The following is a 15,370-nucleotide window of genomic DNA, read 5'->3' as shown; positions in this document are numbered from 1 at the left end:
TGAATAAGAGCCCAGGGCCAGATGGCTTCCCAGGGGAATTCTACCAGACATTTAAAGCAGAGCACATACTCATTCTTCTCAAACTATTCCAAAAAATAGAAATAGAAGGAAAACTCCCAAACTCATTCTACGAAGCCAGCATCACCTTGATACCCAAACCAGACAGAGACCCAGCCAAAAAAGAGAACTACAGTCCAATATCCTTAATGAATACAGATGCAAAAATATTCGACAACATACTAGCAAATTGAATTCAACAGCATATCAAAAGAATTTTCCATCATGATCAAGTAGGATTCATTCCTGGGTTACAGGGCTGGTTCAATATTCACAAATCCATCAATGTGATCCATCACATTAAGAAAAGAAAGGATAAAAACCATATGATCCGGTCGACAGATGCAGAAAAGGCATTTGACAAAATACAGCACCTTTCTTAATAAAAACCCTGAGAAAGTCGGCATAGAAGGAACTTACCTAAACATTATAAAAGCAGTTTAGGAAAAGCCCATAGCCAATATTATCCTTAATGGGGAAAAACTGAGAGCTTTCCCTCTGAGATCAGGAACATGACAGTGGTGTCTACTCTCACCACTGTTGTTTCACATAGTGCTGGAAGTCCTAGCATCAGCAATCAGACAACAAAAGGAGATAAAAGACATCAGAATTGGCAAAGAAGAAGTCAAACTTTCACTTTTCACAGATGACATGATACTCTACATGGAAAACCCGGCAGACTCCACCAGAAGCCTTCTAGAACTGATCCATGAATTCAGTAAAGTCGCAGGGTACAAAATCAAGGTACAGAAATCAGTTGCATTCCTATACACCAAAAATGAAGCAGCCGAAAGAGAAATCAAGAAACTGATCCCATTCACGATTGCACGAAAAACCATCAAATACCTAGGAGTAACCTACCCAAGGATGTAAAAGACCTACATGATGCAAAGTAAAGAAAACTTATGAAAGAGATGAAGAAGACATCAAGAAATGGAAACACATTCCCTGTTCATGGATCGGGAGAATAAACATTGTGAAAATGTCATTACTACTCAAAGCAATCTACATATTCAATGCAATCCCCATCAAAATTGCACCAACATTCTTCTCAAAGCTAGAACAAACTATCCTCAAATTCCTATGGAACCAGAAAAGACCCGGAATAGCCAAAGTCATATTGAAGAATAAAACCAAAACAGGAGGCATCACAATCCCAAACTTTAGCCTCTACTACAAAGCTGTCCTCATCAAGACAGTATGGTATTGGCACAAAAACAGACACATAGACCAATGGAATAGAATAGAGAACCCGGAACTGGGCCCACAAATGTATGGCCAATTAACTTCTGACAAAGCAGGAAAGAGTATCTGATGGAAAAAAGACTGCCTCTTTAGCAGGCAGTGTTGGGACAACTGGACAGAAACATGCAGAAGAATGAAACTAGACCACTTTCTTACACCATACACAAAAATTAACTCAAAATGGCTGAAGGAACCTGAATGTGAGACAGGAAACCATCAAAACCCTCGAGGAGAAAGGAGGAAAAAACCTCCTAGACCTCCACCACAGCAATTTCCTACTCGACACATCCCCAAAGGCAAGGGAAATGAAAGGAAATCTGAACTCTTGGGGCTTCCTCAAGATAAAAGGCTTCTGCACTGCAAAGGAAACAATCAAGAAAACTAATAGGCAACTGACAGAATGGGAAAAGATAGTTCCACATGACATATCAGATAAAGGGCTAGTATCTAAAATATACAAGGAACTCACCAAACTTCACACCCACAAAACAAATAACCCAGTGAAGAAATGGGCAGAAAACATGAACAGACACTTCTCCTAAGAGGACATTCAGATGGCCTACATGCACATGAAACGATGCTCAACATCCCTCATCATCAGGGAAACACAAATCAAAACCACACTGAGATACCACCTCACGCCAGTCAGAGTGGCTAAAATGAACAAATATAGAGTCTATAGATGCTGGCGAGGGTGTGGAGAGACAGACACCCTCCTACGCTCTTGGTGGGAATGTAAACTGGTGCAGCCGCTCTGGAAAACAGTGTGGAGGTTCCTCAAAAAACTATCCATAGAACTCCCTTATGACCCAGCAATAGCACTGCTAGGGATTTACCCAAGGGATACAGAGATGCGGATGCATAGGAGCACATGTACCCCAATGTTCATAGCAGCACTGTCAACAATAGCCAAAACATGGAAATGCCTAAATGTTCATCACCTGATGAGTGGATCAAGAAGATGTGGTATATATACACAATGGACTACTACATGGCAATGAGAAAGAATGAAATATGGCCATTTGTAGGAAAGTGGATGGACCTTGAGGGTGTCATGCTAAGCGAAATAAGTCAGGCAGAGCAGGACAGAAACCATATGTTTGCACTCATAGGTCTAACAGGAAAACAGGAGAAACCTAATGGAGACCAGGGGGAGGGGAAGAAGGAAAGAGAGTTAGGGAGAGAGAGGGATGCAAAACTTGAGAGACTATTGAATGCTGAAAATGAACTGAGTGTTGTTGGGAAAGGGGGAGGGGGGAAACGAGGTGGTGGTGATGGAGGAGGGCACTTGTGGGGAAGAGCACTGGGTGTTGTATGGAAACCAATTTGACAATAAACTATTTAAAAACAAATAAATAATTGAAAGAGGAGAGATCACAACCAACACCAGAAAAATACAATTATAAAAGAATATTATGAAAAATTATATGCCAAAATCTGGGCAATCTGGAAGAAAAAGGCAACTTCCTGGAAACTCATTAACAACCAAAACTGAAATAGGAAGAAATAAAAATTTGAACAGACCCACAGCCAGCAATAAATTGAATCAGTAATCAAAGATCTCCCAACAGACAAGAGCCCTGGGTCGGATGGCTTTCCAGAGATATTCTGCCAGAGATTTAAAGAAGATTAATACCTATTCTCATACTGTTCCACAAGATTAAAAAATGGAAGGAAAATTCCAAGCTCTTTCTATGAAGCCAGCATTACCATGATTCCAAATCCAGACAAAGACCCCGCTAATAAGGAGAACTATAGGCCAATACCCCTGATGAAGAGAGATGCAAAAATTCTCCACAAAATACTAGCAAATCAAATTCAACAACATTAAAAGAAAGTATTTACCAGGATCAAGTGGGATTTATTCCTGGGCTGCAAGGGTGCTTCAATATTCCTGATCAATCGATGTGATAGAGCACATTAGTATAAAAAAAAGGATAAGAACCATATGATCTTGCTAATAGATGTAGAAAAAGCTTTTGACAAAGTACAACATCAATTCAAGATAAAAAGCCTCAATAAAGTAAGAATACAGGGAACATACCTCAAAATCATAAAGCCCATATATGAAAGATTAACCCTAATATCATCCTCAATGGGAAAAACTGAGAGCCTTTCCCCTACTCTCAAGAACAATATAAGGATGTCCCCTCTCACCATTACTATTTAACATAAAACTGGAAGTCTTAGCCTCAGCAATTAGACAACAGCATCCACATTTGCAAGGAGGAAGTCAAACAAACTTTCACTATTTGCATATAACATGATACTCTATACAGGAAACCCAAAAAATTGCTTGAACTCATACATGATAAATTCAGCAAAATCAAAGGATATAAAATCAATGTGCAGAAATCTTCTGCATTCCTATACACCAATAATGAAGCAGCAGAAAGAGAAATCAAGGAATAGATTCCATTTATAGTTGCACCAAAAGCAATTAAGATATTTAGGAGTAAACCTAACCAACAAGGTAGAAGATCTGTACTTGAAAAACTATAAAATACTTATGAAAGAACACAAAGAAGTGGAAACACATTCCATGGATTGGAAGAACAAGTACTGGTAAAATGTCTATACCACCCAAAGCAATCTATACATTTAATGCAATCCCTATCAAAATGCCACTAGCATCTTCTGCAGAACTACAACAAACAATCCCAAAATTTGTATGGAACCACAAAAGACCCCAAATAGCCAAAGCAATCTTAAAAAAGAAAAGCAAAGCTGGAGGCATCACAATTCCAGATTTCAAGTTATATCACAAAGCTGTAGTCATCAAGATAGTATGGCACTGGCACAGAAACAGACACGTTGATGAGTGGCATAGAATAGAAAATCCAGAAATGGACCCATAACTACAAGGCAAAAAAAGAATATCCAATGGAATAAAGAGAGTCTCTTCAACAAATGGTGTTGGGAAAACAGGAGGGCAACATACAGAAGAATGAAACTGGACCCCTTTCTTACACTTTACACAAAAATAAATTAAAAATGGATGGAAGGTCTAAATGTGAGACAGGAAACCATAAAAATCTTAGGAGTAAATAGGCAGCAACCTCTTTGACCCTGGCCAGAGAAACTTCTTAGAAATGTCACCAGAGACAAGGAAAACAAAAGCAAAAATGAACTACTGGAATTTCAACAAGATAAAAAGTTTCTGTAGAGAAGGAAACAATCAACAAAATTAAAAGGCAGGCTACAGAGTGGAAGAAGATACTTGCTAATGACATATCTGATAAAGGATTAGTATACAAAATCTATAAAAAACCTTATCAAACTCAACACCCAGAAAAACAAATAACCCAGTTAAGAAATGGGCAGAAAACATGAATAGACACTTTTCCAAAGAAAACATCCAGATGGCTAACAGGCACATTAAAAGATCCTCAACATCATTCATCACCAGGGAAATACAAATCAAAACCACAGTGAAATACCACCTCACACCTGTCAGAATGACTAAAATTAACAACACAATAAACAACAGGTGTTGGCGTGGATGAGGAAAAAGGTGAGCCCTCTTGCATAGTTGGTGGGAATGCAAACTGGTGCAGCCACTCTGAAGAACAGTATGGAGATTCCTCAAAAAACAATCCAGCATTTGCACTATTAGGTATTTATCCCAAGGATACAAAAATACAAATTCAAAGCATGCACCCTGATGTTTATAGCAGCATTATGAACAACAGCAACACTGTGGAAAGAGCCCAGATGTCCATCAACTGATGAATGGAAAAAGACAATGCCACATACACACACATACACACACACACACACACACGATGGGATACTATTCAGCCATCAAAATGAATGAAATCTTGCCATTTGCAACAACATACATGGAGCTATAATGTATTACACTAAGCAACATAAGTCAATTAGAGGAAGACAAATATGGTATGATTTTGCTCATGTGGAATTTAAGAAACAAGATAGATGAAAATACAGTGGGGGGCAGGGAGAGGAGCACCGGAAAACAAACTACAAGAGATTCTTAACGATGGAGACCAAACTGAGAGTTAGCAGAGGGAAGTGGGTGGGAGATGAGCTAGATGATGATGGGGATTAAAGAGGGCACTTGTTATAATGATCCCCGGATGTTGTATGTAAGTGATGAATCACCGAATTCTACTCCTGAAACCAATATTGCACTGTATATTGGCTAACTAACACTAAAAGAAAAGTTGGAATTTATATTCCAATGTTTCATAATCATGACTAACTTAGTAGTTTGAACATATATCTATGAAACTAACATCAAGCAATTTCAATAACACATATTTGAGTCACAAAATTTTCATCCTCTAACCAGCTAAATATAATCCACACTTTAAATGTTATCACTGAGAGTAAAAATAAGTTATAGATTTATGTTCAAACAGTAGATAACAATTGCTCATTAAGGACTAACAGCATAAGTTGACGAACTGTGCAAATATGTTCACTACAAGCACTCAATACAAAAACAAATTAAACTGTGCTATTCCTCAGTGACTCTGATAACAGTACACACACACGCTCTTAACATTGCAAGGTGGCCCCAATTTAAGATGTTACAACCTGAAATAAGTCAAACATGAATTTATGAAAATAAATACTGCTTTAGTTAAAATATAAGATATTACAGAAGAGATTCATTATTCTTATCTCTTTCCCAAAATGAGTAAAATATGTATTAACTTCACCTTGTTAGGTCCAGGAGAAATAATTACCACATTCCACAGAGATCCATTTGAAAATCTTTAGTGGAATTTCTGCTAGTATTGTTAATAGCATGCCAGCAAATACATCTTTTGCCTTACGAAGACCTGGGAGCTAGACGATTTTCGAGCTAGAAGGACCCTCCATGAAAACTCATTAGCATGGCACATAAAACCCTATGCGGCCCCAGCTTCCAATCCTTTCCCTGGGCCCTTGAATCCTCTTCGTCCTGTAACTTTGCAGGTCTCTCACCTGGCCATGCTATGTCATGCCTTCTACCTTTGCTGGTTCAACTTCTTTTCCCTAAAAGCCCCTCCCTAGGATGAACTTATGGGAAATTGTCACAAATGCTTCAAACCTCAGTTCAAGATACTTCCCCTCTGATGCCCAAATTCCATGTCCCAAAAAGACCCCACTGAAAAAGAGAACTACAGGCCAAAAGAGAACTGATGAACTTAGACACAAAAATTCTCAACAAAATACTAGCAAATCAAATCCAACAGTACATGAAAACAATCACTGACCATGATCAAGTGGGATTTATCCCTGGGCTATAAGTGTGCTCCAATATTTGCAAATCAATCAATGTGATATACCACATTAATAAAAGAAAGGATAAGAACCATATGATCCTGTCAATAGATGCAGAAAAAGCATTTGACAAAGTACAACATCCATTCATGATAAAAAGCATCAACAAAGTATGGATACAGGGAACACACCTCAATATCGGAAAGCCATACACAAAAAAACCCACAGCTAATATCCTCAATGGGGAAAAACTGAGAGCCTTTCCCTTACCCTCAGGAACAAGACAAGGATGTCCACTCTCACCATTACTATTTAACGTTGTATCGGAAGTCTGAGCCTCAGCAATCATACAACAAAAGGAAATAAAAGACAACCAAATCAGCAAGGAAGAGGTCAAACTTTCACTATTTGCAGACAACATGATACTCTATATAGAAAATCCAAAAAACTCCACCAAAAAATTGCTGTAACTGATACATGAATTCAGTAAAGTCACAGGATATAAAATCAACATGCAGAAAACTGTTGCATTTCTCTACACCAATAATGAAGCAGCAGAAAAAGAAATCAAGGAATCAATTCCATTTATAGTTGCACCAAAAAAAAAAGATACCTAGGAGTAAACCTAACCAAAGAGGTAGAAGATCTATACTCAGAAAACTATATTTTTGTTTTGTTTGTTTGTAAAAATGCACTATTGAGCCTCATCAAGACAAAAAGTTTCTGCACAGTAAAGGAAACAATCAGTTAAACTAAAAAGCAGCCTAGAGAATGGGAGAAGATATTTGCTAATGACATATCTGATAAAGGGTTAGTACCCAAAATCTATAAAAGGACTTACAAAACTCAACACCCAAAAAACAAATAATGCAGTTAAGAAATAGGTAGAAGACATGAACAGACACTTTTCCAAAGAAAACTTCCAAAGGGTTAATAGACACATGAAAAAATACTCAACATCACTCATCACCAGGGAAATATACATTAAAAACCATGATGAGATACCACCTTATACCTGTCAGAATGGCTAAACACCACAATAAACAGCAAGGGTTGGTGAGGATGCAGAAAAACAGAGCCCTCTTGCATAGTTGGTGGGAATGCATACTGGTGCAGCCACTCTGGAAAACAGTATGGAGGTTTCTCAAAAAAGCTAAAACTAGAATACCCTACAATCCAGCATTTGCATGATTAGGTATTTACCCAAAGGATACAAAAATAAAGAGTCAAAGGGGTACATGCACCCTGCTCTTTACAGCAGCATTATCAACAGTCCAGCAAGTCCACGGTATTCCTGACCTAGTTCAAGTTTCTGCCATACGGTTGCCATTTCATAATAAAATGTCAGAAATGAGAGGAATAAAGATATTTTTCATATGTATGACATCTGAGGAGAAATGTGAGACTTTATGCATAGCCTAAAAGTATCATAAGAGACAACATTCTAAAAATAAAGAACATCATGGGACACCTCGTTGTCTCAGTTGGTTGACCATCCGACTCTATTTCAGCTCAAGTCATGATCCCAGGGCCTTGGGATCAAACCCCACAATGGGTTCCTCCTCACTGAGTGTGGAGCCTGCTTAGGGTTTCTCTTTTTCCCTCTGTCTCTCTTCCCCTCTCACACTCTCTCTCTCTCTCAAATAAAATATATATATATAGAACATCACAACGGAGGTCTTAAATGTCACGATAACTCCTATCATGATAACAGATAATAGAATAATTTTGAACTCATCTGACTACATCTTAAAGGGCTCTGCCAAAATATCTTTATCCCTTTGCCCTTGAGTTATCACAGCTACATCACCTTGGACGCCGGTCCTTCACTTCTGCCAAGATCACACTCCAGCGCTGGTTTAGACCCGCCAGCTTGTCTTTCAAGAAGCTTCCATCTGTGGGGGAGAGTTTCTGTACAATCCCATCCCCAGTTCTATTTAGGGCTGCAAAACTGGGCTGGTGGCTACTGATCCCCTCTTCAAGTTCCTGGAACAGAGGACAACTCAAGATTAACTCCACAATTGAACTATGCAGTAAAAACGCAAAGGTAGTAGGGCATCAGTTTAAGTGTTAAGAGAAAACAAATCCTGGAAGAATATTTTATGTTCATGAAAAAGGCACTTTAAAACATTTTACTTACATCTCAATGAACACACGAAACTAAATCTATTTTGAAATCTAATCCATTCTCAGGAGTGCCATCAGGCAAAATACACTGAAAGAGAACAGCCTAATAACAAAATAAATAACAGCTATTTACACTGAAACACAAGTATCAGAAATCTGTTGCATTTCTATACTCCAATGAATTCTGTTTGAGTAGAGTAGATGGTTTGTGTTCTTTCTAATATATGCTTACAAGCATATCTAAATACAATGTGTGTGTGAGTGTGTGTGTGTGCACCTCCACAGACCCTTATGTCCTACCATATGTAAGTAAATGTCAATGTGTATTCTACTGTGACACTGCTCCACGAGTCTGTAAATTTTTAAACAATTAAAAAAGGATATTTTAAAGTCAAATGTGACCACCTACCTATAACTCATAAAATAAGAAAATGCTTTAACATGTTTATGAAAAAATAAAAAGCATTTTCTAACTCTTCATGAGCCTTCTACATAAAGTATATTTTGAAGATTTAATAAAAGAGAACATATTTTTAACAATTGTGAACTGAAAGTCTGCTTGCTTTTGACCATTATTTTTAAAGACCTGTTATCAACAGAACTGATTTAACTATTGTGTTATATTTCCCAAGACTGTATTCGACTCACATGAGCAGCAGCCTGACACAGCTGAAGAATAATTTACTTGTACAAAAACTGTCAACGATACAAAGAAAACGAAGATGCCTAGTGTTTAAGCACAGAACACAGAGGGGAGGTATGCAGATATCTTTGTCCTTGATAAAGCCTTACATACAAAATTTAACAAATGTTCTTCTGAATATAAAATTTTAAAAATAAAATTGTTTTACATTATGCACTAAAGAGCATCTTCTATTTAAATTTTTAAGATCCTAATTAAAAATTGTACATACCAGTTTTTCTTAGACCTTTGAAACTGGAAAGTGGAACTGGAAGAAAATTTACAGGATGCCTATGTACTCCTGAAAAGTTAACACGATTCATCCTTACTCTCCAAGTCAGTCTTACATGTCCCGTACTGAAAAAATATGCCACCTTCCAAGCAGACCCGTACCCTCGACGGAAAGCACTCACCTGCTGGTGCATCCTGGCTTTCTCCAAGTCCAGGCCACCATCGGGAGCAAGGGTTTCAGCCAGTAACTCTTCAGCCTCCGTTAGCCACTGTGTGAGGTCATTAAGGTCACAATGGAACTGTCTCCATTCTTCCATAGCCATATCAAAATAACTAGAGGACAAGAAACAAAACAGGTTTCCAAACTTTCCAGGACTGTCTAGAAGTTATTGTTCTAAAAAAGAAATTAAAATCTCATTTAAATTGAAAGCCTCGAAACAAGTGAATTCACAGCTCACTGCTTTGTAAGACCAGTTGTTACAGAGGGCTACAGTTACTGACTCCTCTTGGAGAAACACACATCGCACCAAAGCAATCCTTAACATGCATGCGCACATGCACACACACTAGGCAGCTTTTTTACTGAAAAGACAGCCTGCTCTAGCTTGGAAAATCAAGCTTGATTAGCTGCTATCTTTACCCCTGTGTCCTTGAGTTATCACGCTAACCTACCCAACTTTAAACACTTAACCTGCTAAATACCATGCCATGTAAAATATGATGTATCACTATTCTCTTAGGAAAAAAATATGATGTTTTACTTCCAGAACACTTAGATCCTAGCTAGAACAAAACCCAAAAGGTCGAAACACTTCAAAATTTCCTTGCACTCCATTATTACTGCAAAATGGACGGCTTGTGTCCCCCAAAATTCATCTGTTGAAGCCTTAGGGCCACAATGTGAGTATATTTGGAGAAACAGGACCCTTAAGGAGGAAATTATGGTTAAATGAGGTCATAAGAGTGGAGTTCTAATCCCGAAGACTAGTGTCCTAATAGGAAGAGCGACAAGCACCAGAGTTTGTTGATCTGTCTCTTCTCTCTCTCTCTCTCTCTCTCTCTCTCTCTCTCTCTGCTCACACTCTAAAATAATAAATAAATAAATAAGCAAACAAATAGCTTCTTTAGAAATGAGATTAAGTCACACTCCACTGCTTGTCATATTTGGAAGACATAAAATAAATATAAAAAGGGAAAGCTTTGTTGGATTAGGATCCTAAATTTCCTTGTGCCTCTTTTTTAGAGTAGCAGTGCTAGGAGAGATTTAGATGATAGCCCTGGATTCTAACAATATTAATAACACTTGTACTTTGCATAATAAAAAGGTAATATTATATTCAAAAAATAATAAAATGGTCCCTGGCATCACTAACTCCTAAATAATGTTTATATTTTCTTCTAACATGAAAATCATTTTGAAGATTCAGTTAATATTTGCTGAGTGTCCACGGGGAAGCAACATTTTACTGGGCATGATAAAAATAAGAACACTTCAAACAAACACCGGGAGAAGATATAGAGACAATCTTCATTACTTTTCACAAAACTATAAAAAACTAAATAACAAACATAAAATTTCAACTTTTCAGATGCTGCAATAACGAACAGAAAATGTTGCTAAAAAGGCTTCCTCAAAGATCTGAAGACCTTGAGAATATAAATATTACATTCGGTAAAGATCATTATCATTGTAAAAAGAACATGAATTCCAAGTAAATGTAAGCAGCATAGCCATGGCTTAACTAGGAAAAAGTCAAAAGAAAGGGAGATGCACGTTCGGGAAGGTCCTGCAAAGCCTTCGTCTCTCTATCCGGTCAGTTCGGATGGCAGACAGCACAGTGTTGTGGAGGGTTGAACAGTGTTGTTTAGATCTGAACTGTAAACATAGGAGTTTGCTAATCTCTAATATTTCAATGCCCGTGCCAACTTCCCCACAAAGTCAACTCACCACCAACGTACCCTGTCTCTGGTAATGGTACCACCACCTACCTTCAGTCCTCACGCCAAAGACTCAGGGCTCACTTTTTAGTCCTCCCTCCTTCTTACTCCAACATCCCACCAATCACCACATTTCACTGATTCAACTATTTAATTCTCAAATTTTCCCTTAGTCTCCACTTCCATAGCTACTATCCAAATCAAGATATCCTGTGACCAGCAGAGACAGGTCTTCTAGCGCTCAGTCTTGTCCTCTACCAATGCTTTCTGCAATCAGCAAACTGTCATTCCCTTGTTAAATCCTGCAGTGGCTCCCAATTGTTCTCACAGTAAAATACAAACTACAGCTGAGCCTCAAACATCACAGGTTGAACTACACAGGTCCACATACACATGGATTTTCCTATAAATACTGAAATGTGTTTTCTCTTCCTTATAATTGCCTTAATAACATTTTCCTTTTTCTAGCTTACTTTATTATACAAATACAGTATATAATGTATTAAAGATGCAAAATATGTGCTAATAGACCATGTTATCAGTAAGGCTCTGGTCAACAGTGAGGATCAGCAGTTAAGTTTTGGGAGAACCAAAAGTTATATACAGATTTTTCAACTACATGAAGGTGGGGATGGGATCAGTGCTCCTACCTCCATCTTGCTCAGGGGTCAACTATTCTTAACATGATACCCAAGGTCCTACTGATATAGTCCCTTCAGGCCATTTAGTTTCAACTCTCTGATATGAGTTCTAACTCTGCTGAACTATTTCCATTCCCTTAACAGCACGGCACTCTCTCTTTTATCTATGACCTTTGCAATGTTATGTTCCCTCTATTCCTTCATCTAGGTAACATCACGATCTCCAAGAAGACTTCCCAAATACTTAAGGGTGACTAGCATGGCCTCCTGTATTGTCCCCATCACAACACTATGCACTACTTAATAAAGGCCTGTTTATAAATTTCTAACATATACATTTGGACCCTGGGAAAGAGACTGTACCTATTTAGTATATCTGCCTTGAATTAGTCAACACTCAGTAAATATTGGTCAAATAGATGGTGCATGGATAGATGGAGAGACAAGTATATAAAGGGAGGAGGATGGATGAAGTATAAAATTGAATTTCAGAAATGTTTTACATAATAGAAAAAGAATGATGAAATTAAGAAGATCCTCCCTAGTAGAAGATGAAATTCTGAATAAGAATCAGAAACTGGGGGAGGAGCCAAGATGGCGGAGAGGAAGGGAGCTCTGTAAACTCCGTCTGCCCCATCGATCGAACTGAGAAGGACATTACTCTCATCTGCAAGAGCGGAAGGAGAAAATACAGACTCCAGAAGGAAGAGAACCTGAAGGATACCTGAGTGAGTGAATGCGAACTGGGGAGATTGGAAAATGGGCCAGCCCGAGATGGGCAAGGGAGATAGGAGACCCAGCCCAACACAGGGCAAGCGCGCGGAGCCCCAGAGACAAAGGGAAGAGACAGAGAGACTGAACACGCTCATTGTACTGTCTCTGGGGAAGAGATAAAGAGCATTTAAATGCACTTGGAGAGAGAAACTCTCATTCCATATATAACTGCTGGGTAACCCAAATCCCGAACCCAGGTGGTGCAAGGGAAAGAACAGCTTCCAGTCCTGCGCCATCTTGGCCGGGAGTCAGCGGCCTGGGCGGGCGGCAGCGGCGCCAGGGGCGCTCACTTCTATCTCAGTTTTGGGAGTGGGAGCACGCACCTCATTTCCATGGCGCATCTCGTCCCCAGCATTGGCCGTGCGAACCCCGAATCCCAGGTGCCAACAGGGAAAAAATAGCTACCACCCCTCAGCGATCTCGGCAAAGAGTTGGCGGCAGTGGAGGCCTGGGCGCATGCTCACAATGCAGGAACTGCCAACTCATTTCCGGCAGCGCCCAGCACCTTGGGCAACAGCTGCGCAAAGCAACAAGAAACTCATCCCTCCCCCAATGAGATCTCAATCACTGCTGGGGGCAGGGAATCCACAGTTGTCTTTGTGAGGGCGTGCCCTTCACCTCCTACTGCTCATCTCACCTCAAGCTGCACACATCCCCTCAGGCAGGGGCAGCCTGAATCCCTGACTGGGCCAAGAAAAACTAATCCCTCTCACAGCCACCAAAGCAAATACATCCCATGTGTGGTAGCATAAAAGTGCATGGACTAGAATTTTGAACCGAGGCAGGACTCAAAAATATAACTCAACTCAACCACCGCACAAGGAGAACGGACTCATTAGAGTGGCCTACAATGCATAGTTCCAGCAGAGCTTGGAGTGTCCCCATTCTACTCTGCAGACACCAAGGCAGAGCCTCTGAGAGCAGCCTCCTAGATCTACCATACCAAACCACGCCTATCCACCAGGGGTAGCTGCTGCTTTATTTTTCTTTTTTGTTTTTTCTTCAATTTTTTTCTTCTTTTTGTACTTATTTTTTATTATTACCTTTTTTACTTAAATTTTTTAAAATTTTCACTCCTTATTTTCCTTTCTCCTTTCTCTCTTTTTTACCTTCTTGCAATCCAGATATATTCTCCTGAATCTCATCCTTACCTCTCCACTCAACTGGTGATACACTTTTAGACTGTCCACTGTCCTTTGATGTCTCTGACCCCCTTTAATTTTTTCTTTCCTTCATTTCTTTTTGTCTCTTACCTCTCCATTTTCTGTCTTTTCTTTCCCTCTTTTAATGTGTCTGTTTGTTTGATTTGTCTGTGCATTTGTGTGTTTCTGTTCCCTCTGTGTTTGTCTGTCTGTTTTCCTTCTTAGGGCTACACAAAGAAACAAGCCAAAGTGTGCATGACGGCGAGTCCCAAATATTGCTGAGTAGGGAAATAAAATATTCAAAGGTACAACAAGAGAAACTGAGAGACACCATTAAAAGAATATGTCCTGAAACGAAAGGCCCTGGACAGTCAATAAGCCTCCTTTATCAGAGAAATATTAACAGGGGCACAGTGCACAGCGAGCGTTCTAAAGATGACAAGAGACAGAAAACTAGCAAAAATGACAAAACGAAGAAACTCTCCCCTGAAGAACCTACAGGAAGAAGTCACAGCCACAGAACTGCTCAAGGCAGATCTAGACAACATACCGGATCACGAATTTTAAAAACTTGTCATAAAATTAATCGCTGGGGTTGAAAAAAGCATCAAGGAAGCAACTGAGACAATTACTAGGCACTTTGAAAATAGGTGTGATGAATTAAAACAGGCTATAGATGAAATGAATAACAAAATGGAGGAAACCACCTCAAGGATTGACAAGGAAGAGAGAAGAATAGGTGAATTAGAAGATATAGTTATAGCAAAAGAGGAGGCTGAAAAAAAGAGAGAGAAAGTAATCCAGGAGCAGGAAAGGAGAATTCGAGACCTGACTGATACAATCAAACAGAACAACATACATATCATAGGAATCCCTGAAGAGGAAGACAGAGAGAAAGGTCCTGAAGGGATACTAGACCAAATGATAACTGAGAACTTCCCAAATCTGGGAAAAGAAATAGACATTCAAATTCAGGAGGCAAAAAGAACCCCCTTAAGATGGAACTTGAATTGGCCTTCGGCACGACATATCATAATGAAACTGGCAAAATATAAAGATAAAGAGAGAATTCTGAAAGTAGCTAGGGGAAAAAGGGCCCTCACGTACAAATGGAAACCTATCAGAGTGGTTACAGACCTATTAATGAAACTTGGCAGGCCAGAAAGGCATGGCAGGAAATCTTCAATGTGATGAACAGAAAAAACATACAGCCAAGAATCCTTTATCCAGCAAGCCTGTCATTCAAAATAGGAGAGATAAGTGTTCCCAAATAAACAAAAATTGAGAGAATTCATGAC

General features: G+C 39.1%; 1 protein-coding gene across 1 annotated transcript in view; it reads right to left on the bottom strand.

Annotated features, from left to right (window-relative positions):
• Positions 1-15,370, bottom strand: part of UTRN (utrophin) — a 507,319-nt gene that overhangs the window by 266,768 nt on the left and 225,181 nt on the right. Inside the window, exons 42-43 of the mRNA XM_029943246.1 lie at positions 9,760-9,910; positions 8,348-8,523 (exon numbers count right to left, since the gene is read on the bottom strand). Of these exons, the coding sequence (XP_029799106.1) occupies positions 8,348-8,523; positions 9,760-9,910 (327 nt within the window). The remainder of the gene's footprint in view (positions 1-8,347; positions 8,524-9,759; positions 9,911-15,370) is intronic.

The sequence above is a fragment of the Suricata suricatta genome, chromosome 7 (genome assembly GCF_006229205.1).
Source record: "Suricata suricatta isolate VVHF042 chromosome 7, meerkat_22Aug2017_6uvM2_HiC, whole genome shotgun sequence".
NCBI lineage: Eukaryota > Metazoa > Chordata > Mammalia > Carnivora > Herpestidae > Suricata > Suricata suricatta.
Note: the sequence above shows the minus strand (reverse complement) of the source record. Positions and strands in the feature narration are given on the sequence as shown.